The 24,021-nt window shown below is 35.9% G+C and overlaps 4 protein-coding genes across 5 annotated transcripts; 2 read left to right on the top strand and 2 right to left on the bottom strand.

The window, feature by feature from the left end:
• The first annotated feature begins 290 nt into the window (after positions 1 to 290).
• On the top strand, positions 291 to 2,742 carry LOC125818311 (dynamin-related protein 4C-like). Its single transcript, XM_049497853.1, has 2 exons — positions 291 to 314; positions 907 to 2,742. Exons 1-2 carry the CDS (start codon positions 291 to 293, stop codon positions 2,740 to 2,742), a joined length of 1,860 nt encoding a protein of 619 aa, XP_049353810.1.
• Positions 2,743 to 9,709: 6,967 nt separating this feature from the next.
• LOC125818241 (putative disease resistance RPP13-like protein 1) lies at positions 9,710 to 13,710 on the bottom strand. The gene is made up of 2 exons (XM_049497782.1): positions 13,586 to 13,710; positions 9,710 to 13,495 (listed from the first exon to the last, which is right to left on the bottom strand). Exon 2 carries the CDS (start codon positions 13,484 to 13,486, stop codon positions 9,710 to 9,712), a length of 3,777 nt encoding a protein of 1,258 aa, XP_049353739.1. The 5' UTR covers positions 13,487 to 13,495; positions 13,586 to 13,710.
• A 940-nt stretch (positions 13,711 to 14,650) lies between these two features.
• Positions 14,651 to 16,653, top strand: LOC125818310 (dynamin-related protein 4C-like). The gene is made up of 3 exons (XM_049497852.1): positions 14,651 to 14,804; positions 14,859 to 16,404; positions 16,452 to 16,653. Exons 1-3 carry the CDS (start codon positions 14,651 to 14,653, stop codon positions 16,651 to 16,653), a joined length of 1,902 nt encoding a protein of 633 aa, XP_049353809.1.
• Positions 16,654 to 17,631: 978 nt separating this feature from the next.
• Positions 17,632 to 21,622, bottom strand: LOC125818252 (uncharacterized). 2 transcript variants are annotated; one of them, XM_049497798.1, is made up of 6 exons: positions 21,373 to 21,615; positions 19,333 to 19,403; positions 19,166 to 19,230; positions 18,587 to 19,072; positions 18,426 to 18,516; positions 17,632 to 18,012 (listed from the first exon to the last, which is right to left on the bottom strand). In XM_049497798.1, exons 1-6 carry the CDS (start codon positions 21,512 to 21,514, stop codon positions 17,926 to 17,928), a joined length of 942 nt encoding a protein of 313 aa, XP_049353755.1. In that variant the 5' UTR covers positions 21,515 to 21,615; the 3' UTR covers positions 17,632 to 17,925. The 2 variants fall into 2 exon arrangements, with proteins under 2 accessions (XP_049353755.1, XP_049353754.1); XM_049497797.1 differs by lacking the exon at positions 17,632 to 18,012 and having other exon boundaries at positions 18,309 to 18,516; positions 21,373 to 21,622.
• Positions 21,623 to 24,021: the final 2,399 nt, after the last annotated feature.

Here is a 24,021-nt window from a genome sequence, read left to right as displayed (position 1 = left end):
TCTTATTGTTATCTAGAGGTAGAGGGTAAAGTGGGTGTAGGAAGGATATATATCAATTATCAGCTGTCTCATAAAAGTGATCAAGAAAACATAACATCCTCCTATCCAGTTACACAATATATATTTGATCTCAAGTGCTCGGTCATCTAGGATGGCTATGTCTTCCACAAAAAATAATTTCATTCTCAGCTAGTGGTTGAGAAAAGATGGTGCACCAGTTCCTTGGAGTCAACTGCCTTGATGACTTTTCGATTTCTACAAGTGCCTAATTGGCTTCCTTAACAGTGTAAATGAAGAACATTACAAATCCTTCCGTTAGCAAGTCTCAGAAATGCTCTACCAGTTTGATATGATACACATAAAAGTTTTATATGATTGTCTTTCAGTGTTACTGATTCTGGCATTACCAACCAAGCAGATAAATTTAACGATAAATAAACAAGATCAAACACAATAACTAATCTTACTAACTCAACACACATTATATTCAGGCAATCAAGAAAGTGTAATAGAAAAGTAAAGGAATATGGTACTGTGTCAACTGTTGGAATGCCAAACGAAAACTGAAAACATGCAGAAGTAGTTCAAGTGTTTTTTGTGATGAAAACGATGAGTTGAGTATTATTGGGGATACAAAACACATTAAGTTTATTTAATTATCCCCTTGATTGGAAAAGCAACAGCCATTAATCTTGATTGATGATTGTTAATGCTCATAAATGAATAGTGACCAAAAAAACATGCATAAATAGCCATATGGTGAATTCATATGATCCTCAAGAAATCACACATTGTAGAGAAGCAACAAAACATTTACCACAATGCATATCATGAATAATGACTCTTCTTCTTCTACTAGTGAATGTGCACTACAAGTTGTTGATCAAAAACATCTTGCAGTGATAGCCACAAAGCTCTAATAATGTTACTGCACCTATTGTTTCATCTTTCAATGATAGAATTCGACCACTCCTCGACTGTGTTGACAAGCTTCGACATCTTAACATAATGCAAGAAGGCATCCAATTGCCTACCATTGTGGTGGTTGGTGATCAATCTTCTGGAAAGTCTAGTGTACTTGAATCACTTGCCGGAATCAGTCTACCTAGAGGACAAGGAATTTGCACTAGAGTGCCTCTCATCATGAGTCTCCAAAATCATAATGAGACAGAGTTACACTTGGAGTATAATGGAAAGTTAGTTCCAACCGATGAAGTTCACATTGCGGAGGCAATTTTTCTTGCAACTAATGAGATTGCTGGACATGGTAAAGGAATATCAAACATCCCTTTATCACTCATAGTGAAAAAGAATGGTGTTCCTGACTTGACTATGGTGGATTTTCCTGGAATAACTAGAGTTCCTGTTCATGGGGAACCAGACGATATCTTTGAACAAATTTCAGCTATTATTACGAAATATTTAACACCTGAGGAAAGCATAATTTTGAATGTTTTATCAGCTACTGTTGATTTCCCTACTTGTGAGTCTATTCGGTTGTCGCAGAAAGTGGACAAAACCGGGGAGAGGACTATAGCTGTTGTGACAAAAGTTGATAAAGCTCCTGAAGGGCTGCTTGAAAAAGTTACATCAAATGATATGAATATAGGACTTGGCAATGTTTGTGTTAAGAATAGAACTGGGAATAAGTCTTACAATGAAGCTCGTAGTGAGGAGGCAAGGCTTTTTCAAACTCATGCACTTTTATCAAAGATTGATAAGTCAATGGTTAGTGTTCCTGTTTTGGCACATGAATTGGTGCATATTCAAGCAAACATCATTTCCAAATGCTTGCCAGATATTGTGAAGAAGATTAACGACAAACTTGCTGTCAATGTTGCTGCTCTCAACATGTTACCACGACATTTGAGTTCTGTTGCTGAAACATTGACAATGTTCATGCGTATTCTGAGTTCCACCAAGGAGTCTCTAAAGAAAATATTTCTCAGAGGGGAGTTTGATGAGTATGCTGAAGATCTTGAAATGCATTGCACTGCTAGATTAGCTGAGATGCTCAACGAGTACGCTGTTGAGCAACATGCAAAGAGCATTGAAAAAAAGGAAGATTTCTTGATGGATGAGATCATGTCTTTAACAGAAGCAAATGGGATCGGATTACCAAATTTTCTCCCTCGTGCTGTTTTTCTGAATGTTTTACAGAAAAAGGTCAGTGGGATTTCAGCAACTCCTGAGGTGTTCGCGGGGAAATTGTGGAACTATATAGAGACAGTTGTCATCAAAGTTTTGATGCATCATTTCTGTAACTACCAACAACTTCAGTCTTCCACTAGGTGCGCGGTGCAAAATTTGACTGCCAAGAGGAAGGATGGATCGATTAATTGGGTCCGAGAAATCATTGAGATGGAAAGGCTGACGGATTACACTTATAATCCTGAGTATGTTGGAACTTGTAGTAGGCTCATGGCTCAGCAAAAACCATTTATGGAGATTATGAATGATTCTAACAAGCGCTCGATAATAAACCTCGAGGGAATTGGAGAAGTTGATGTTGGGAGTTTGAGGAAGCATAAGGATGTTGTTCAGCAAGCTTTTGAATTGAAGATGAGGATGATTGCATACTGGAAAATCGTGTTGATGAGATTGGTCGATCATATGGCACTGTATACAATGTTTAGTCTTCAAAAGATGGTTAATTATGAGATTGAGGAGGAGATTGTTAATGAACTTATGGCATCCCATGGTGGTGGCGTTGAGAGAACTTATGGCATCCCATGGTGTTGATGAGATTGGTTGATCCTAGCTTTTAATTCATAATTGAAATTAGGTAATTGTCATTAGATCCAATATCGCTATAGCTATAACGACATTTACAAAGAGTGCTAAATGTAATTGTCACTAGTAATTGCTTCTAAAAAATTATATATATAGCGGCAATTAATCTATTGCCGCTAAAAATCATTTTTGATGTAGTACCTGAGGCTAAAACACTCCTCAAATCAACTAATATTAATGGATGTGTTAAGATTTGACACAAAAAAAATCATAAAAAATCATTTAGAAACAAGGTGACAAACCAAATAAACCATGCACATGAGTGAGTTAATATCTCAAAAGGTCACTCAACTTTGAGAATTTATCTAACAAAGTCATTAAAATTTGTTTTGTATCGTTAAAATCACTAAACTTAGATCTTTCTATCAATAAAATCACTCAATCAAATTTATCATTAAAAAAGTATTGGTATGGCAAAATAAATTATTATTTTTATATCATGTAAATATAAATTCCACAATTAAATAAAACTAAAGAAATCTCATTAAGGACTTTTCACTTCCCCTCACAAAACTTTTTTCAAAAAATCAAAATGTATATCCAAACACAATTTTAAATTTCAAAACTTATTTATCAACAATTTTAAAAAATATTTTTTTCGAACTTGAACAAATCTATGTCAACATTAGCAAACCGTGGAGTTACAAAGGAAAAGTAAAATCTTTACCAATTATATTTAGCAAGAAACATCTAAATAGATTACACGCCAAAGAACGTATTAATTAATAAATACTTGGTTCTTTTTTTGACATTTGTTTATTGTTTTTCTTCCTGTTTTGGATTTAATTTGTCATTTTGCTTAAATATTTATACTCATTTTTTATTTAGGAGACAAACTAAATATTATGGTATTACAGTATTCAGTAATACCAAAATATGTTTCACTAAGAAAAATTATTCATTTATTTATTAAATCACGACATAAATTATACAATAATATCATAAAACAATATTTGTTTCCGTAATTAAGTTTGTCCGAACTTTTTTTAATAAGTTTTTTTTTTAATTTTATTTATTTGTGGGTCTGTGTTTATATGACATAAAAATAAGAATTTATTTTGCTATGTCAATATTTTTTTAAATAATAAATTTCATTGAGTGATTTTATGGATAGAAATGTCTAAGTTTGGTAATTTTATTGATACAAAACAAAGTTCAATGACTTTGCTATATAAATTCTTAAAGTTGAGTGACTTTTTGAGATATTAACTCCACATGAGTTGCTTGAATGCATCTTGCTCAAAAGCAAACACAGTCACATTGTAGAATAATCGAAAGTTTGAGACAACCTAAAATAAAAGTATGAAAATGAACTCTAAGTCAAGGACTTCATATACCAAATAGTATAAATATAAACCAAATTAAATTGGGACTAAAAAAACCTATTCTTATATAAGGTAGGACAAACGAATTCTAACTAGACATAATTAAATAATAAATCCTAAACTACTTAGAATTCCTACTCTTTCTATATTTCCTATATTATATAAACTAAACTTATGATTTTTTGAAGTTGAATACGAAGTTAATTCCGGAAAGTAAAATATACTCTGTTATTCTCACCAAAACACAGCCAGAAATATTGAATTTGTTTCCTACATCACATATACATAGGAAAATATTGATTCTATATAAATAAAGCTGCTCTGTATCGTTTACAATAAGTCAGAAGGCATGGCATTTCGAGGTGAAAGTATCATGGGAATGAAGATCAGGGTGTTCAAGTGGAAGCACCAACATATGGTGAGCCATGTATACAGTCATTGTAGGAAGTTTGGGGCTTTATTACCCGAATATGGATTTTTGATTTTTCGAGTAAAAAATAATATTACTCCTATTATCCAACCTTTCGTGTTAGTAAATGCAGAATCCACTTTTGTAGATCTAGTTAAAAGCATTAGCAATGCTTTGTCCCCATCTAAATTGTTCTGTTTGGACCCAACTCATTCTTTAGCCAAAACTATCTCAGCTTATTTGAGAAGCTGTTATTGTAAAACTACCTTCTGTGCCTCATCACATCCGAAAGGCATTAAGGTTGTGGTGACCGTGGACGTGGACACGTCCCCGTACGTGGACGTGATCTCAGACTCGGAATCGGACTCGGAATCGGAATCTTCACGGGATATGATCTGCTTAACTAATATTAGTAATATGTACGAGATATTGTGGAATAATGTTAGCGATGAAAATGTAGTTAATTTTTACATGTATGGAGTTCTAGAGTCTGATAATAAGAGGAGAAATTTATATCTAAATGGATTTTATTGTATGGCTGAACTATATTTGGCTCGACTTGACATAGAGTTTGATGTTGAAAATTCTGATATTCAAGACATCCTTCATTCTATGTCTAATTACTTGTTGGAGCGTGCTTTGTTTTTTTGTTCTGAAAACGTATTCGATGGGAAAAAACAAGAATTTAGGGAGCTGCTATGTGGATTGAAGATTATGACAGTGGGGGAAGTATTATTGAAGAATAATTTTGAGTTGGCAGACGACATATGCCCTATTTGCTTTGGGAAATTTTGTCATGAATCAGTGGTGGCGGTAACAACACCGTGCTCCCATGTATTCCATAGGAGTTGCATATTCACTTGGCTATCAGAGAAGAACAATTGCCCTATCTGTAGAAAAAAGGTTGCCTTGCATGAATAGTTCTTGTTATTCTCATGGCTACATTATCTTTTTTTCTTATTTGCTATTTTTAGTTTTTATTTCATCTTAGCCCTAGGTTTCCAGCTAAGAGCTTTTTAGGCCTATATATTCAGGTAACACCAGCCATGTATAAACTATGTTGAATGAAAACCTGATTTTTATTACAACATTGTTAATTACTGTTTCCAGGGCTGGCATTGGAGGGGTTCTCAGAGATGACATGCCCCCTCTGTTTTTGTGCAACTTATGTTGGAAATTATAGGCATGGTAGGGGTCAAGCCATGTCTTTCCTCTGGACGGATCATTGGAAATTATACTGTACTTTCTATATTGCATTTACAGTTTGCTCTAACCATTACACCTTCAGAAATTCAGATAACTTAGACATGTTCTTTTTATGTCCCAACAGATAGATGTGGTGATGGCGTATACTGACATTCCCATGGATGATTGATGCATATTCATTCTTCATATGCTTTCAAGAATATCCCCATCCTACATAAATATTTGTAAGGAAATCTGTAACATCCGGCAATTTGAAATAGCTATGCAGAAGCTTAGAATTGGAAATAGTCATTTTTGGAAAGAATTCAAAATCTGGAAATTTAGCCAAGTATGGAAAAAAAATGAGTTTTTGGCCAACTTCAGATAGTCATAACTCCTAGCTCAGGATGAGTTAGGTGTATTTTCAGTTATGTTTGGAAAGCTCTTGGAGTGATCTTTCCAAAGCCGCCGAGTTTGCTCAATTTCGAGTTCGTATGAGTGAGTTATGCCCTTTGGAAGTTGGGCTGTTGACACAGGGAAGTTCATCCGAATTTGTAAGGGTATTTTGGTATTTTCCCTAACCATTTCTTTTGGTTATATTAAGGGTCTAGACTGGTTTTAAATCAGTTTTCCCTTTTAAAAAGTGAGGGTTAGGGCTTTGAGAGAGAAGAGGAGAAGGAGAAGAAGAAGCAAGGTTCGTAGAGATCGTCGTGGATTTCGTCGGGGGTGATCCCTATTAAGGTATGTGAGATCATAGTATTGGGTTGGTTCATTCCCCCACACGCCAACTTGTTTTAATTCCGAGAAAAGATTGGTTGTGGTTGTGTTTGTTGAAGTTTGTGGTTGTGTTGTTGAAGTTTCTTGTTGGTTTGGTGCATGTTTTCGGATGGAATTCCGAGTTGAATCTATTGTATTTTGAGGGTTTTAATGATTATGAGTGTTTGGGGAAAGAACCTTGGATGTTAAGAGGGTTTAGAGTTGGAGAAACTAAGGAGAAAAGTTGGATTTTCGAGGGAAAAGGCTGGGGCGTCGCGCCAGCCAGCGCCCCCCAACAGGGGTTCTGAAGTTTCCCCCTTGGGGCGGCGTGCCTTGCAGAGCGCCCAGCAGGCCCCTCTGAAGTCTGAAGGCTGGTGCCCCGCGCCTCTCAGAGCGCCAAGGACGCCAATCCTTCCCATTCCTTCCCCACTTTTTCATACATGTTCCTTGGTAATGTTCCTATGTTTTATTATTGTTTTCAACACTCTAAGGTACATCTAGACATCACGAACTCATCCATAAACATGAGATCATTACCCTTGAATCCATAATCCAATTCGAGGAAAGTTAGGATCAAAGTCAAGTGAAGTTAGAGTCAAGCTTAGAAATTAAGAAGTAAGTTAAAGCAAGTCTTTAAAGTTTTTCAAGAGTCTTTATTGAATGTTTTAACTTCATTTTTAGGTTCAAGTTTCAAGTTAAGTAAAAAGTATAGAGTTTCAAGTTAAGTAAAGAGTATAGAGTTTCGAGTTAAGTAAAGAGTATAGAGTCAAGTTCATTTCTCAAAAGTTATTAGGGAACTAAGTATTTCCAAAGAGGCTTATAAATGTTTTCACATTTAAGATGAGAGGAGACTGAGATTTCCAAAAGAGCTTTGAGCAGTTTGAGTATTGTCTCTTTTAAGAAAAAGATGAGTTTTGCGAAAGAGTTTCTAAAACATGATTAGTATGACAACCGAGTATGTCATCAATGTTTAAACAGTATGGTCTCTAGATATACCATCAATGTTTATGCAGTATGACTTCCCGAGTCATCAATGATCATATTAAAATATGGTTTTGATATGTTCTTTTTAGAAAGAGTCTTCAAGAGTAATTACCTCTTTTAAGAGGGTAGTTTGAGCAATTAATTCAAACTAGAGAAAGAAGTTTGTTTTTTTAAATATATGAGCTAAAGTATATTTTGGGAGTAGTCTTGAGCACCGAAATGGGGACGCGAGTTCATACTAACTCAACCCTCCATAAGAACCATGTAGCCAACATGGGATTTAACGGGTCATACTTTTTAGATGATCACGTAAGTTAAGCTAGTGGATCCATTAAGTTGAAGTTAAAGTAGTTCTATATGACGACAAAGTATAGGACAGTCTGGCAGCGTGATGGTAACAACGTTGTATCACCACTTAGGCTCCGAGTGGTGGTTGTCGGTTAGAGAAACTCCTACAGTAGAAATTGCATGGTTCCTCGAGGGGTTCTGCTTAGTATGGATGGGGGTATGGGACTTCATTCATGCATTGCACAAGTAGACTTTGAGAGGGAGCATGGTATTTTTATGATATTATAAATATGATTTTTGACGTCATGTTTTAAATAGTTTTACAAGCTTTATATATTGCATTTGTCTTATTGTTTTATATTGAGTTCAGTTACTCATGAGTTGAATAGAGCCAAGGTAAGTTCTCTTTTGTATCCCTTTCAAGCTTAAGTTGTTGTTTAGCTGTCCAGCTCGCTTACTCGTACATTCCATATACTGTTGCCAGTTGGCCTGCATCTTATTATGATGCAGACGTAGGTACCCAGGATCATCATCCAGCACACCGTTGATCCAGTTGAGCACTCCAGAGTTAGTGGTGAGCCTCCTTGCATTCCAGAGGACTATTATTTCATTTTTCTTAGTTTTTTTTTATTAGGATGTTGCGGGGTCTGTCCCAACATCCATCTTAGTATTATAGAGGCTTCATAGACAGTCAGTCAGTTAATATTGAGTCTCTCATCTATGTATATATATATATATATATATAAATATTCTATTTTGAGACTCGAGTTGCCTTTTTGGACAGATTTTATCAGTTAGGTTGTTTTATGACCTTTCATTGCATGGAGTTATTCTGTTGAGTTAAGTTTTCCGCTGAGTTAAGTAAGCCAGGCCAAGGTTCGCTTGGGGCCAGCAATGGTCTTCGAGTGCCGATCCCGCCCAGGGTGTAGGCTCGGGGAGTGACAAAATCTACATGCTTCAATAGAAAACTCACCTTATATTCAATTTAGCAACCAATTGACAACCCTTAGTTATCATCGTCATGTTGTGGCACAACTATATATGTGCAAACACTGAAGGATAGTACAAATACAATATATACTTCATATATAGATTCATTTAAAAGAGATTTTCTATAGTAAGCAGATCTTCGTTCTACTGTTAAGCAAAGTTACATACTTGACATGGGATGTTTGATGCTTAGAAGAACTAAAAACTTTCGATTAAACATGGTTGCATAAGTTATGTATGATGTCTTTTGCAATTGAGATGTGAAATTAAAACGTGATAAGACCATAAATCAATAAGAAATGAGAACCTTGAAAGAGCCAAGACACGCGCAATAAGAAATGAGAAACCAATCCAATACATGCCATCCAAGAATTATATAACGCACAACAATTAGCTGCAACTCTATAACATCTAATTCTGACAATGGAAGTTTACTTATTTCCTAAAACTTCTGATCGTTTTCCGTGATTATCTTTTCTAAAATTTATATTCTCTATGGAGCATAAAAATAAAGCTATGTGTTTGATGATAAGAACGGCATAATTTATATTCTGAAAAATATATTAAATGTCATTAATATCAAAGCGATACCTCATTTGTAATGATCACACATACCTCATTTGTAATGATCACACAGATTTATGTTTAAACAGTTCAAAGTACAAACATAATGTTTAGAGTCAATCAGTGATAACAAAACTGCAAAATTATCTTTATTCACTTACACTTTGCTGTCAGACCACATTGAAGCAACTGTCTATTCAATAGAGAAGCAGCAGAACTTTCCTATTACCACATGAGCTAGAACGGTAACAAATTGAATATATTGTTATCAGAATCCTGACAAAGAAAAAAGTTTGCTAAGTTAATATCCGATAATCATTAATAAAAATACTGAATAATGCTAAAGGAAAACTTACATTTGTTTTAAATGTTAAAGGTATTCGTCATCAATCTTTATGGTGGAGATATGAGCAATTTATGGCCAGTATTTCCCCTTGTCAAATTTTAGGAGTGGTTTGAGGAATGGACATTTGGAAATAGATAGCTCAGAGAGGGAAGGGAGCATCCCTTTTACTGGAAGGGATTTGAGATTACAGCAATCAGTGATGGTCAGCTCAGAGAGGGAGGAGGGCAGGGGTGGAAGGGATTTGAGATTAGGGCAATCATCGATGATCAGCTGAGAGAGGGAAGAGGGCAGGGGGGCAACAGACTGGAGTTGATGGCAGGAGGAGATGACTAGACTTTGAAGAGAAGGAGAGGAGTGAAGCCCTTCTTCCAGCAGTGACTGAATTTGAGGTAAATTATAAATATCTAGATATTGAAGAGAGGTGAGGCTTTTGAGATGTTGGCTGCTTAATGTTTTCAGATTCTCTATTCTAAGTGTTTGAATAGAGGAAGGCAACTCCCAATTCTCACCACCAACAATCTCGTTGTCACTGCCATCATGGTAGATGCGTAATTCTGTGAGACAGGAGAGTCTCTGTAAACGCCACTCCTTTCGATCGTTCACCAGTTTATTGCAATTCCAGATCTGAAGTAGTTGTAAATTGAAGGGCAATCCTCCTTCAGGGAAGGACTCTATTTCTGGACAATTACACAGTATCAGGTCCTCAAGAGATGGAAGGAGTTGTGGCAGCCGCTTCAGCTTTGTAAAGTTGTCGCAATAGAGGCTTTCAGTCACAGTAGTAATAAAAAAACTAGTAAGGTTGTGGCAACTCTGTACAAGCAAATTGCATGCTCCTGGGACCAACTCAGTTATAGAATCACATTCTACCAGTGCCAAAACCCCAAGAAACATCTCACCAACTGACGCCTCCAATTTCCATTTCTGGCAACGAGATATATTTATTGTCTTCAAGGTACTGGGAAGAATGCTAAAAGGTAAGGAGGTAAGAGAGTTACAATCACTAATAAATAATCCCTCAATCTTCTTCATTCCCTCAAGTTGGGATGTAAACAGCTGACCCTCATCAAAAAGAACTCCAACCTTAGGAGAACCAATAACTTCAAACCTTTTTAAACTTGGAAGTTGGATGGGTGTCTCCAAATTGAGTTCGGGACATCTTGAAATGCTCAATTCTTTCAGAGAACAGAGATTTTCAGGCAACTTCCCCATCAACTTCGGACAATTTGCAATTGAAAGCTTCTCGAGTTTAGGAAACTCTCCAATTCCTAGTACGTGCCATTGCTTCCACTCTGGCATATCTTCAAATTCAAGCTTCTCAAGACAGTTAAAAGGCTTTTTAGAGGATGAACTTCCATAGAATTCTTCAGTGACCTCTGTTATTCCATGCATCTCTCTAATCGAAAGGATTTTCAAAGATGGAAGTTGTCCCAGTGCTGGCAAGGAATCACAGTCCTTGCAGTGGCTAAGAGACAATTCTACCAGCTTAAGAAACAAAGGATCAGCTAGCCAATTTGGAAATTTTGTCCCTCTATATCCGGTGATTTCGACTTCTTTTACATTTTTATGTGGGCGTAGCTCATCAAGTATGTCTATTTCTGTTTGTGAATTGTCTACACTACTACTTTCACTCCACCTCAAAGATAGCTTCTCAACATGATTCTTCTCCCTCATCTTTGCCTTCACAGCTTCCCTTCTATCAACCACATTTTGCAACTCTACAACTGATAGAGATCCATACAAGTTATGTACTTCACCCAAATCTTCCATTCTCAAACCACCGCGACCACCTACAAGAAACTTGGCTCCCACCAACACTTGGAGGCTTTTCAACTTGCTCAGATGTAGTGGCATCTTCAAGCGACAAGTGTTGCTTATGTCAAGATGACGCAAGTTAATCAACTTCTCCATCTGCAGCGGTAGCTCCTCAAGATAACCACAAGATGACAGGAGAAGTGTCTCTAAGTTATACAATACACAAATGGAATTAGGCAACTTTTCAATCATTGTCCTAGAAAGGTCCAAAAATCTGAGGAGCTTTAATTTGATAAACAATTCATTTGGCAACTCCTTAATCATGTAATGAGACAATGATAGTACCCTCAAGGATCTTAGTCTTGGCAGTATGTTATGCTGTACCCTCTTGCTTAGAGGGTTAATATAGAGACCATTACATGTTGGAAGCAATGTCCGCAGCTGCTCCAATTTGTAGAGGGGTGTCAATTTTTCAAAGTCACCATCTTTTCCCATGGAATAAGATAAGTGCCGGCTTTTTTCCAACATATCAGATCTTTGGCTCTCTTCCAACCTGATACAAAGTTTTGAAGATGCAATTTGGGCTAAATCGTTGATGAGGTCATGCATTAAGAATTTCTCTCGGTTCCCTTCAGAAGGATTTGGGACCCTTTCGAATAATGATCTTGATCTCAACTCCAGAAAGTATTGGTTGCCCGAATCTTCAATTATTTCATCTTCCTGTGGTATGAGACCATTGGCAATCCACAGATGAATAACTTGTTCTTTCCTAAATGGATAATCTTTAGGAAATATTGCACAATAGGAAAAACATCGCTTTAAATGTGCGGGAAGATCATTGTAGCTCAACATCAGCGCTGGTAATATGTCATTGTGTGGCAGCTCCCATATTTCACTTCTCAAAATACGTTTCCACTCTTCAACCTCTGATTTGGAGCGTAACATGCCAGCAAGAGTCTTCAGAGCTAAGGGCAGTCCCTTGCACTTAGCTGCAATTTGTTTTCCGACCTCTTCAAGTTTTGGATGTCCCATAGGATCCATGTTTTCAAATGCATGTCTTTTAAATAAAGACCAAGAGGCTTCAATAGACAAATGGTCCATGCTAATTTGCTCATTTCCCATCATCAAGGCAACACTCCCTTTACGTGTCGTCACAATGATCTTACTTCCTACATCTCCATGTACAAACAGATTTCTCAAGTCATCCCATTCGTTGTAGTTGTCATTCCACACATCATCCAGAACAATAAGAAGCTTCTTTCCCTTTAAGTTTTCCTTCAATTTGACTTGAAGCTGATTAAGATTGTTGTGGACATCCTTTGAGTCAAATGAGTCAATTTCTTGAAGTAACCCTTTCGTTAGTCTCAAAGCATCATATGGCTCAGAAACACAATACCAAGCTTTCAAACCAAAATGGTTCTTCACCCTCTCATCATGGTAAATCGCTTTAGCAAGTGTTGTCTTACCCAGGCCGCCCATTCCAACAATAGGAACTACTGTCAGATTTTTTCCACTTGCATCTTCACACAATAAACGGTCAATCAAATCCTCTATTTCACTCTGCCTTCCAAAGATATCAGAATCATCAACCAAAGAAGTTGAAGGTGCTCTAGTTTCTTGTTTAGTTGAACCAAAATGCTCCGTTAAGCCAAGGTCACCAATTTGCTCTTGCAAATCCTTCAATGTTTCAACAGTATCTTCCAACTTCTCCTTTATGTTAAGACAAAAATCATCACTCAAGCACAGGTTGCAAATTTTCCAATGTTTCAATAGTGTTTCTGCAACATTTTGATTCTGACCTTCCACCTTAAGCCTCAACGCTTCATAATTGACTTCTTCTATTAAGTTTTCAGCAGAGTCCACAGCAACTCGAAGCTCATTAACCCAGTCTCTCACAGATGGATTTGATGCTTGCTTATTCTCTGCATCACTTAGCACAATCTGAAGACCACGCAAAGTCATTTTCAGCTTCTTTAAGAGCCGAACATGATGCTTTTGCTTATGAAACATGTTGAGAAGATCACCCTGAGGAGCAAGCCTTTCAAAAAGAACATTCAAAGCTGAAGAGAGAAATGCTCCACCAACTACCTCCATTTCTGAAATCTGCAAGCAAAACAAGGAACCACAAAATGATTTTAAGAATTTTGAGAAGATAAATGTTTCAATCTTAAATTACTAACAACTTTATTTTACCTGTTGAATGCTAAGAGTGGTATGTAATCAAGAATGATTGCTCTCTCTCTCTCTTTTGCTAGTGATCTTACTTGTAATTGATACAACTATATTTTATCTACAGTCTACAGCTTACAGCCATAGAAAAAAGAAGTGGCAAAACTGTCCTTTTTCCCAAAAACAAAATAATGGACTCTGGTTTCTTGACTATTCATTACTTTTTTCAATTCAATAATTGAAGCAAGAGATGAAGGGTGGAGTAGAAGGGCCCCCAGGTGGGGGACTCAAAAATAAAAGAGCTTTAAATGATAAATTTCTACACAGATCATTATAGTGCTAAAAGGGACCTACCATATCATGAATATGTTTACTCTACATTCTTGAAAGGTTCTTGTTTTTTTTAAAATAAATCATTCTTGAAAATGTTATTGCTGAATTTTGAATTTAACAAAAATGGATTCATTGTTTGAATGATACTTTACTTTCTAAATTTTGCTGTAGAGAACATGTTCTTTGCAACTGTAGGTCATTTAATACAACGTTTGTCTTGTTTTGTATAGTTGGCAGTCATAGAAAAGAAAAGTTGAAGTGGATATCTCCTTAATATGTAAGCTGTATATATTCAAAATACCAAAATTTCCCTAACTAACAATAATTAAAAGAGGGATGGTGAAATTTCACATATTTTTTCCCTTTTTCATTTCCTATATCCTAGTGAATAATTAACATTTATTTGCTTATGAATAGCAGTAAACATGGCTCTTAGTTAAACAGCTCAGTTGTTTTGAGGGAAACAAAAGCACTAATTATACTGGAAGTGTGTGTCTGTAGATATGCTGTTCACACCATCTATAGAAGAAGTTCAAGTGTTTTTCTGATGCATTAACTGTAACTACAAGGATGAGATCAGTATTTTTTGGGGATAAAAAAACCATTAGGTCTAGTTAAGTCCCCATGCTATTCTTTTCACACTAATCTGCAGAAGTTCACATAAATGATCAAATATCATGTATAAATAGGGATACTTTGAGTTCGTTCATGTGGTCATCAAGAGTTAGATTTAACAGATACTAAACCTTTCCAACAATGACATCCCAACAAGTAAGAAATGACTCTTCTTCCAGTGATCCAAAACATCTTGGAGGGGTAGAACCACAAGGCTCTGTAGTCCATGCACCTATTGTTTTATCGTTCAATGATATGATTCGACCGCTCCTTGATTGTGTGGACAAGCTTAGGCATCTCAATAGTATGCAGGAAGACATTAAGCTGCCTAGCATCTTCAAGCTTGGACACCTCAACATCATGCAGGATGGCATTCAGCTGCCTACCATTGTGGTGATTGGTGATCAGTCTTCGGTGAAGTCCAGTGTGCTTGAATCACTTGCCGGAATTAGTCTTCCTAGAGGGGAAGGCATTTGCACTAGAGTGCCTCTCATCATGAAGCTCCAAAATCATAGTGAGACAAAGGTTTACTTGGAGTACAATGGAAAATCAGTTCCAACCGATGAATTTCACGTAGCAGAGGCCATTATTCTTGCAACTAATGAGATTGCTGGACATGATAAGGGAATATCCAATATCCCTTTAACACTCATAGTGAAAAAGAATGGTGTTCCTGACTTGACTACGGTGGATTTGCCTGGAATACCTACGGTCCCGGTTCATGGAAAATCAACAGATACTTTTGAACAAATTTCAGAAATTGTTATGAAATATATAACTCCAGAGGAAAGCATAATTGTGAATGTTTTATCAGCCACTGTTGATTTCTCTACTTGTGTATGCTTTAAGATGTCCAAAAAAGTGGACCAAACTGAGGAAAGGACTCTAGTAGTTGTGACAAAGGTAGATAGAGCTCCTGAAGGGCTGCTTGAGAAAGTTACTACAAATGACATGAATGTTGGACTTGGCTATGTTTGTGTTAAGAATCGTATTGCGAATGAGTCTTATGAAGAAGCTCTTAGTGAGGAAGCAAGGCTTTTTGAAACTCATGCACTGTTATCCAAGATGGACAAGTCTATGGTTAGCATTCCTGTTCTGGCACATAAGTTGGTGCAAATTCAAGCAAACATTATTTCCAAGTGCTTTCTGGATATTGAGAAGAAGATCAACGACAAACTCGCAGTCAATGTTGCTGCTCTCAATGAGTTGCCACAGCATTCAAGTTCTGTTGCTGAAGCTTTGGCTACATTCATGAGCATTCAGAGTTTGGCTATTGAGTCTCTGAAGAAAACTTTTCTTGGAGTAGAGTCTGATGAGTACACTGAAGATTTTGAAAAGCAATGTTTTGCTAAATGGTCTGAGTTGATTGATCTTGAACTCAAACAATACTCTGCTGAGCTACGTTCAAAGTATCCTGATGAGAAGGAAGACAACTTGTTTGTTGAGCTCATGTTTTTAAATGAAGCACAAAGGATTGGATTGCCCAATTTCCTGGATGTTTTGCAGAAGAAGGTCAGAGACATTTCTGCAACTACAGAGGAGTTTGTTGGAAAATTGTGGAACTATATAGAGGGAGTTGTCATCAAAGTTTTGATGCATCATTCTGGTAGTTGCCCGGAACTTCAGTATTTCATTAAGAGGGCAGTGCAAAATTTGATTGCAAGGAGGAAGGATAAATCGGTTAATTTGATACAAGAAATCATTGGGATGGATAGGCTGACTGACCTCACTAGTAGTACTGAATATGTAGCTACTTATAGCAGTCTCATGGCTCAAAAAAAGAAATTTATGAAGTTCTGCAAATATTCCAAAGGGGGAACGAAAATAAACATCAAAGGATTTGGAGTAATTGATGTTTTGTTTTTGAGGCCTCAAAAGTTGTTGATGATCGAATGGCAACTTTGCATGTGAGGTTCTTTGCATACTGGCACTTTGCTTTCAGTCTTGAAAAGTTTGTTTATGAGATTAAGGATGAGATTCTTGGTGATCTAATAGCATCCCATGGTGGTGGATTTGAGAGTTCCCTGCAAGAATCATTGGTTGCTGAGATGTGCTTTAGGCTCAAAAAGAGTGTGAAGTTGCTTGAAGAGTTAAAAGAGATGGTGGCGAAGATTATGGAGTACAGTCTTGGTTCATCATGTTAGTTCAGAACAGGCTTAGACTAGTGTTTGATGGTTTGTGCTGCATCTCTTTTGTTCCTTAAGCCCTTGTTTTTCTTCTTTCATCGCGTTTATCTATCTACCTAGTACTCTTTATCAAATTTACAGCTACCTGTCCTCTTCTAGCTTCTTATCTACCTGGTACTATGTCATAATTCTGCAGATGTTTGTTTAATCAAAATTTTGAAAATGGAAGTCTTTCATTTGTGTATCACCTTTTTTGGCTGTGTTTTACGGTTTGAGTGGTCAGTATTCAGCTTCAAAAAATTGGTGTAGATGCAGTTGTCATGTATATTATTTGTTACAGTTATTACTTGACTACCTAGACCATTCTTCTGTGACAAGATCCCTATTTCATGTCAGTAGGAAGTTACTACTTGTACCATATGGGATGACAGTGATATATAGGGCCAACTTCCGTGCACCTCAACTATTTCACAGAATACCTACTACCTCTCACTAGTATTTCACTATGTAACTCTGACATCAAGGCTTAAGCTAGTAGTAGGGATTTGAACCCTATCTCCAAGTCACTTCATTGACCACTAGATCACTGCCTTGGATGCTCACACTGCTAGTATAGAAAAAAGAGCAGTCTGGTGCACTAAGCTCCCACTATACATGTGGTTCAAGGAAGGATCGGACCACAAGGGGCTATTGTACACAGTCTTACCCTGCATTTCTACAAGAGGCTATTTCCACAACTTGAACCGTGACCTCCTGGTCTCACATGACAGCAACTTTACCAATTAAGTCAAGATTCTCCTTCTCACACTGCTCGTATAAATAACTCAAACTTGAACTGCATGGCAACAAGCTGTGTATTTCATGGGGAAACAAAATAGGATTTACAGTATTTCTTCTGCAAGTCAAAAGAAAAACCCAAGATTGAAGAGCATTTCGTCCATAAGGCAAAAGAAGACTAGATGCAGACATGCAGTATACAATATGAAGCAATGAGCCTTTCTATCACCACAATATCTCAGGAAAAAAACAATAGAATTAGACTGATTGTGTCACCCAAAAGAGTACATTATACACCCAATAAGTTAGAAACGACAACCGAGAGAGATGCCATTACAATTGGGTTGACTGATTATTAGTTCTAGTTATTCCCGGAAGAATATAGAGTTTCTGGCGATCAGAAACATCTCCGCTGATGATCTAGCCCCTTCATCAAAACAAAGGTCCAAAATGACAAAGCTGAATTCAGGAAATTCAGACATCTTTTACCAATGTTTTCTCTGCAGTTCTACCTCATGCTCCGTATTTTGGAGCCTTCCAAAGCTTGAATGCCACTTCATGTAGAAATCTATCTGTTGGAATCACAAGGTTTGCGCCATGCTGGTTAAAAGATGAGAGCGCAAAATATTAGTAGGATCATAAATATCCATGTTAGCAGACAATAACTCTAGTGACAACAGTAAATTTTGAAGGTATTTTACGTAAGAGAAACACAAGGATGGAGATCAAGAGCAAAATCAAGGATACTACGAGTAACTAAAATGTCAGAACAGAATTGACAATGGCGCTCAAATTAGTTGAAGATGATGCAAGCTCTGCAAATTGTAAAAGACATGCAGAAAGGTTCTTGAATTTCTGCCGGCTATTCTACACGACTTGATAAATTAGGAGATCTTCTAAGTGTTAAAAATGCCTAGTGAATTTAAAAGGAACACAAGTGTAGAAGAGCATGAATCATTCTCCTTAGTTGTGTCAGCATATTTCTGAGCAGTGAAAGGAATCTGTTTGAATACCTCTTTGAAATCCTCGTATGAATATGCTTCTGCCATATCCTTCCGAGTGACAGCATTCTGCCACTGGGCCACTAATATGGGGCAATGCTGCCTGTTAACGAATACATCAGACGACAGTATGCATGGATGATATAGAATGGAAGTGGAAAAATTGCACTTACCTAACATTTGGTCGTGGTTTTCCTTCTTTAATTGTATAACTTTGACGAGGGAAAATAAGAGAGAGTTTAGAATTATTCTCTTGCCTACTGTCAGAAATAGAAAACGTGGAATCATCAGACTCATGAACAGCACCATAGCTCAACAGAACTGACATGTGCAACCTAGAACCTACTTCCGTTCCAGGATGTGCCATTTGCACCAAATTACCAACCAATCGATTGACAAGATCCAAGTCTTTGAGGCAATTTGTCGTTTGACCAGCTCCAACGTGAAGAATAACCAAATCAAATTGGCTAGACTCTAAGGTCTTCCCTTCTTGAAACCCCAGCAACTTGAACAATTCGGAGGCTAAGGCAGATGAATCGACCTGGTTATTAATGTTACTAATTACCTCATTGAGCTCTAAGACGGTGAAGCCAAGCTTATTGCAGAAACTCTTCAGTCTTAAATTTTCAGTGATGACAGCAGCTTTCATCCCCATAAACCTGAACGAGAACTTTTTAAAAAAGTGCCTTCTCAACAATGTAAATAATATCATATTGATGGATGTTCAACATGTAAAACTGGAGTAGTCTTACCTCTCCGATATGGTTGCTGCTACATGCTTCTCCTGAGATTGAGCTTCAGAAGATTCTTCCCCATTCTTAAGAACAGAGTAAGTATTTTAGCATAATCTATGTTAATTAAGCTAAGAAAGAAATGAATGTCTTTAGCAATTACTATAAACAGAGTAATCGCATCTCACCAGGGCAAGATAAGCTTCACTTGCATCCACTAGCTCAGCAAATTCTCTGACAATTCTTGCATCCTCAGTTTCTGCAATCTAATCCCCATATAAATTCCAAAATGACGGATAACAACAACATACCGAGTGTAATCTCACAAGTGGGGCCTAGGGAGGGTGGTGTGTACGTAGGAGGCTGTTTTCGATAGACTCTCAGCTCAAATAAAGCATATCAAAAGATAAGTATGTAAAACAAATACAATAGTGAAGAAGTCGTGCTGAAAACAACGAAGAAAAGAACAATAGCAACAACAAATAATACGATAACTGAAGCCAAAATGACAAATAAGAAGTACAAAAATGTAATTAAACTCCCAACATGAACTGTAAAGTAATAACAATCTGTGTACTGTCCATGAAAACTATTTTTTAAAATTTAGAAACTCACCATGCTTTCTTATGAATAAAAGTACTCACCCACCCTAACACTATAGGCATAGCATAACAAGAAAAATCATAGGCACCAGGCTATAGAGTTGAATTTATGGGATGGCAAACTCTTCAATTTTAATTGGTTATGATGCATCCCACATGTCATCAATAATATTTAACATATTCTGTAAATTCCACTCTTTAGAGAAGTCTTATTGTTATCTAGAGGGTAAAGTGGGTGTAGGAAGGATATATATATCAGCTGCCTCATAAAAGTGATCAAGAAAACATAACATCCTCCTATCTAGTTACACAATAAATATTTGATCTCAAGTGCTCGGTCGTCTAGGATGGCTATGTCTTCCACGAATAATAATTTCATTCTCAGCTAGTGGTTGAGAAAAGATGGTGCACCAGTTCCTTGGAGTCAACTGCCTTGATGACTTTTCGATTTCTACAAGTGCCTAATTGGCTTCCTTAACAGTGTAAATGAAGAACATTACAAGTCCTTCCGTTAGCAAGTCTCAGAAATGCTCTACCAGTTTGCTATGATACACATAAAAGTTTTGAATCATACAGATGGAAGGTACAAACTTTTGGCTCTCCATTTTTTTGGAGTTGGGTCGGGGGATGTTTCATTATTAGAAAACAAAAAAAATGCCAGATATAATTGTCTTTCAGGGTTACTGATAAATCTAACAATAACTAAACAAGATGAAACACAATAACTAATCTTAAACTCAACACACATTATATTCATGCAATCAAGAAAGTATATTTTCAATCAAACTTGGTCGGCTAGATGAATGCCCTGCATCTTATTCAATTCCATTCAGTCCATTTCATTCCAATACTATTCAGTATTTCAACACAAATTGGGGATTCTTATCTATAGGTTCTCTAACTAGACTAAAAAGGCTCCTCACAGACACCAGTACAATGTACCTGTAACAAAAACTAATCTCAACTAGTTGGCATCGCCTATATGGATCCTTTGCTATATTACCAAACAAACAAAGACATTTAACTATCACCAAAACGAGATTAATTAACTTCTTTTTCTTTATTGGCACGAGACTAATTGACTTACTAATTCAAAGCACAGTATATTACATGCTATTTAGATATGCATCTAGTATTCATTATCAAAAAACAAAAACTTCCATATGCAGATGGATCAAAGTCTATTCAAAACCATGCAATCTCAACAAACTGCAGTATTAAAGATGAAAAAGAGCAAACCCCACATAGAAATTATCAAAAAGAAACAATCTTGAAGTTACCAAACTAAAAAGGACTCTTTACCAAAAGTTGGACATGATGTAAGTGTAACATGGATGTTTTCAGTACTTCAAAAAGCATCATAACCCCACATAAAATTTATCAAAAAGAAACCATTTTGGAATTAAAAAAAGGTAAAAAGAAACAAAAAAGACCTAAAGGAGGAGAGTGAAGAAGAAACAAGAAACCACATCAAACAATCCTAATTCTTGCATATGCAAACTGATTTCTACTAAATAAACATGCAATTTCTGTTAACCCAATGATCAAATATGAAAAATAGCATAACCCCACATAAAATTTATCAAAAAAGAAACAATTTTGGGATTAAGAAAATCAGAAAAAGACCTGAAGGAGGAGAGTTAGGAAGAGACAAGAAGCCACAGCAAGCTCGAGAAGTAAAAGAATGGAGGTGGGTATGAGACGGGTCAATGGATCGGGCTAACCCGTCACCATATAATACCAGTGCTCTGCTAGGCTTATCTGCCATAATCAATCAAATGTATTGGAATTGATGATAATGAAGAAGAGAGATGGATTGTTGTTGATTATAGTGAATAAAGCTTGCAACTTTGGGAGAAAGAATCTCACTTTTCCCTTTTTTCTTTTGTAGAGTATTCGTTTAAAAGAGTATTTTTAGATTTGATTTATTTGAAGTATTTTTTTTTTGAAAAAAATGAAAAACATTTAAGATAAAAATGACAAAAGTTAGGATATGATTCTTTTTAGCTTATAAAGCTAGTTTAAAAAGTTAATCTAAACATTTTCTAAGTTCATTTTAGTACTATGATAATATAATTTATTTGTATTTGGGGAATATATATAAGATAGTGTAGGTTTTGTGTAAATTTCACATATATATTTGAGCTGGTAAAAACCTTGTGTATTGGGTGTGTCTTTTACTACTCTCTCCGTTCCATTTTATGTGGCACTTTTCAGATTTCGAGATTCAAACAAGTCTATCTTTGACCATAAGTTTTTCATAGATCTTTTAAACATTTTGAATTATCAATTATTGTAACTTATAGTACTTTTTACATAGTTTACAAATATATAAATTTAATTTCAAAAAATTGAAGATTTCATGCACAAATTTCCGGTCAAACTTAAACTATTTGACTCTCGAAAAACTAAAAGTGTCACACAAATTGAGACAGAGGGAGTATAACATTTGAAGTTGAAGTAATTTTATAATTGCAAAATCTTAAATTGTATATGTTGATATAATTTATTGAACGCTTGTATATATTGTATTTAACATGATCATGTGCATTGAGTTGTCGATTTAACGAGTTTTTAAGCGATAAAAATTCAAAAATTATTAAAGTTTTTAGAAAAAGCTTCGGCTCTATGTGTTAATGAAGAATTTCGACATTCATATGAGAAATAGACTTATGCTACATACTCTTAATCAATGGTAATGCTTCAATTGTCAAATATGGTCGAATATAAATTGATGACTTATACAACTAAATGCACCATATATATACAAGTAAAATACAAATATATGTATCAGACGTCTATTTCTGAAACATATGTGGTGCATATAATATTCACGTATTAGAAATAAACTTTGATGCACACAATTGTATCAACAATCAACAACAATTCATTCGTTGAAATACAGTCAAAACAAAAGAATGTATACAATCATATAACTAGATTATAGAATACATAGTATCCAGTGAAATTGTATGTATTGATACAAAGTGACCCTCTTTGTTTGATTAGTTAGTTTTCAAGAGGGGAAATTCTTATGGCAATCTCAGGCATACTACTAATAGATTATTTGGCCTAATTGAAACAACCTAGGAAAGGTTGTCAGCCTACATAACTTACTTCTCATACTTAGAAAGCCAGGTATCAAATCCCTATAGTTCGAGCCCTTTGGATCGAGCAAACATACATAGTATGCCCAACGAAATTGTATGTTATGATACAACTAGATTAAGCAAACATATACAACTTCATAATAATAGCTAATGAACAAATACGGCTCCAAAACTATAGGTATGAATAAATAATAGACAAACTATAGCTGCTAATAATAATTATGCTCTAAACTATAGTTATTTATAAATTTTACTCTGAAGGGAAAACATTGAAATTATTTACAAACTAAAACCTATATCCAAATCCTTTCTAGCCCAATAATAATCAACTAAAGGCCCAAATATGAAACCTAAAGGACTAATAGATTGAGGATCCCAACTCTGACCTCGACCCGGAACCTAATTTAAGACTCTAACTCCAACCCTGACTTGGACAAACTAGAAAGAAAAGTACGATCTTAACTCTATTTTGTAGGGTAAAGTTTATATTCAATAGATTATTTGCTCAAAAGAAATGTAACTAATGCAAAAAAGATGAAAAAGAAAGAGACAACAAAACATCAATGTACAAAGTAAGTCCAACAACATATATTACTACACATTTGAAGAAAAATAAACTACAACAATAACATATCAAATGCATTCCCATGAGTGAGGCTTGAATAGGGAGTGTATAAACATATCTTATATTTTCCTTAAAATAAAAGAGAGGTTGTTTTTGATAGACCCTCAACTCAAACCAAATGAAAAAGATGACAATAATAATAAGTAGGAAAGGGAAAAAAAGAAACTATGCAATACATAAATCCTACCATTAGCATTATGAGAACACTAAACTATCCATTAATCTTTTATCCCAATTCTCGACCTCATTACCTTCTTGTCTAAGATTATATCCTCAATCCGCTAAAGATATTCCATATCTAATCTAATAACGTTTTGATGAACGATTATTTACGTCAATTTCCTCTTGCAAAAATCAGATAAGGGCCCAAATGTGAAACCCAATGGAAAATAGCTCAAGCCCAAAGGATCAATAGACCGAGTTATACCCATTTACAACCGGGTATCCATCTTTGCTGGTAACCGTTAGATCAGTTCCACGTGTCTCCATCTGCTTCCTTCAATAAAACAATTCTGTGTATGTATTTCTCAGACCAATCGC

Source organism: Solanum verrucosum, unplaced genomic scaffold, assembly GCF_900185275.1.
Source record: "Solanum verrucosum unplaced genomic scaffold, falcon-dt-bn FXZP01000253.1, whole genome shotgun sequence".
NCBI lineage: Eukaryota > Viridiplantae > Streptophyta > Magnoliopsida > Solanales > Solanaceae > Solanum > Solanum verrucosum.
Note: the sequence above shows the minus strand (reverse complement) of the source record. Positions and strands in the feature narration are given on the sequence as shown.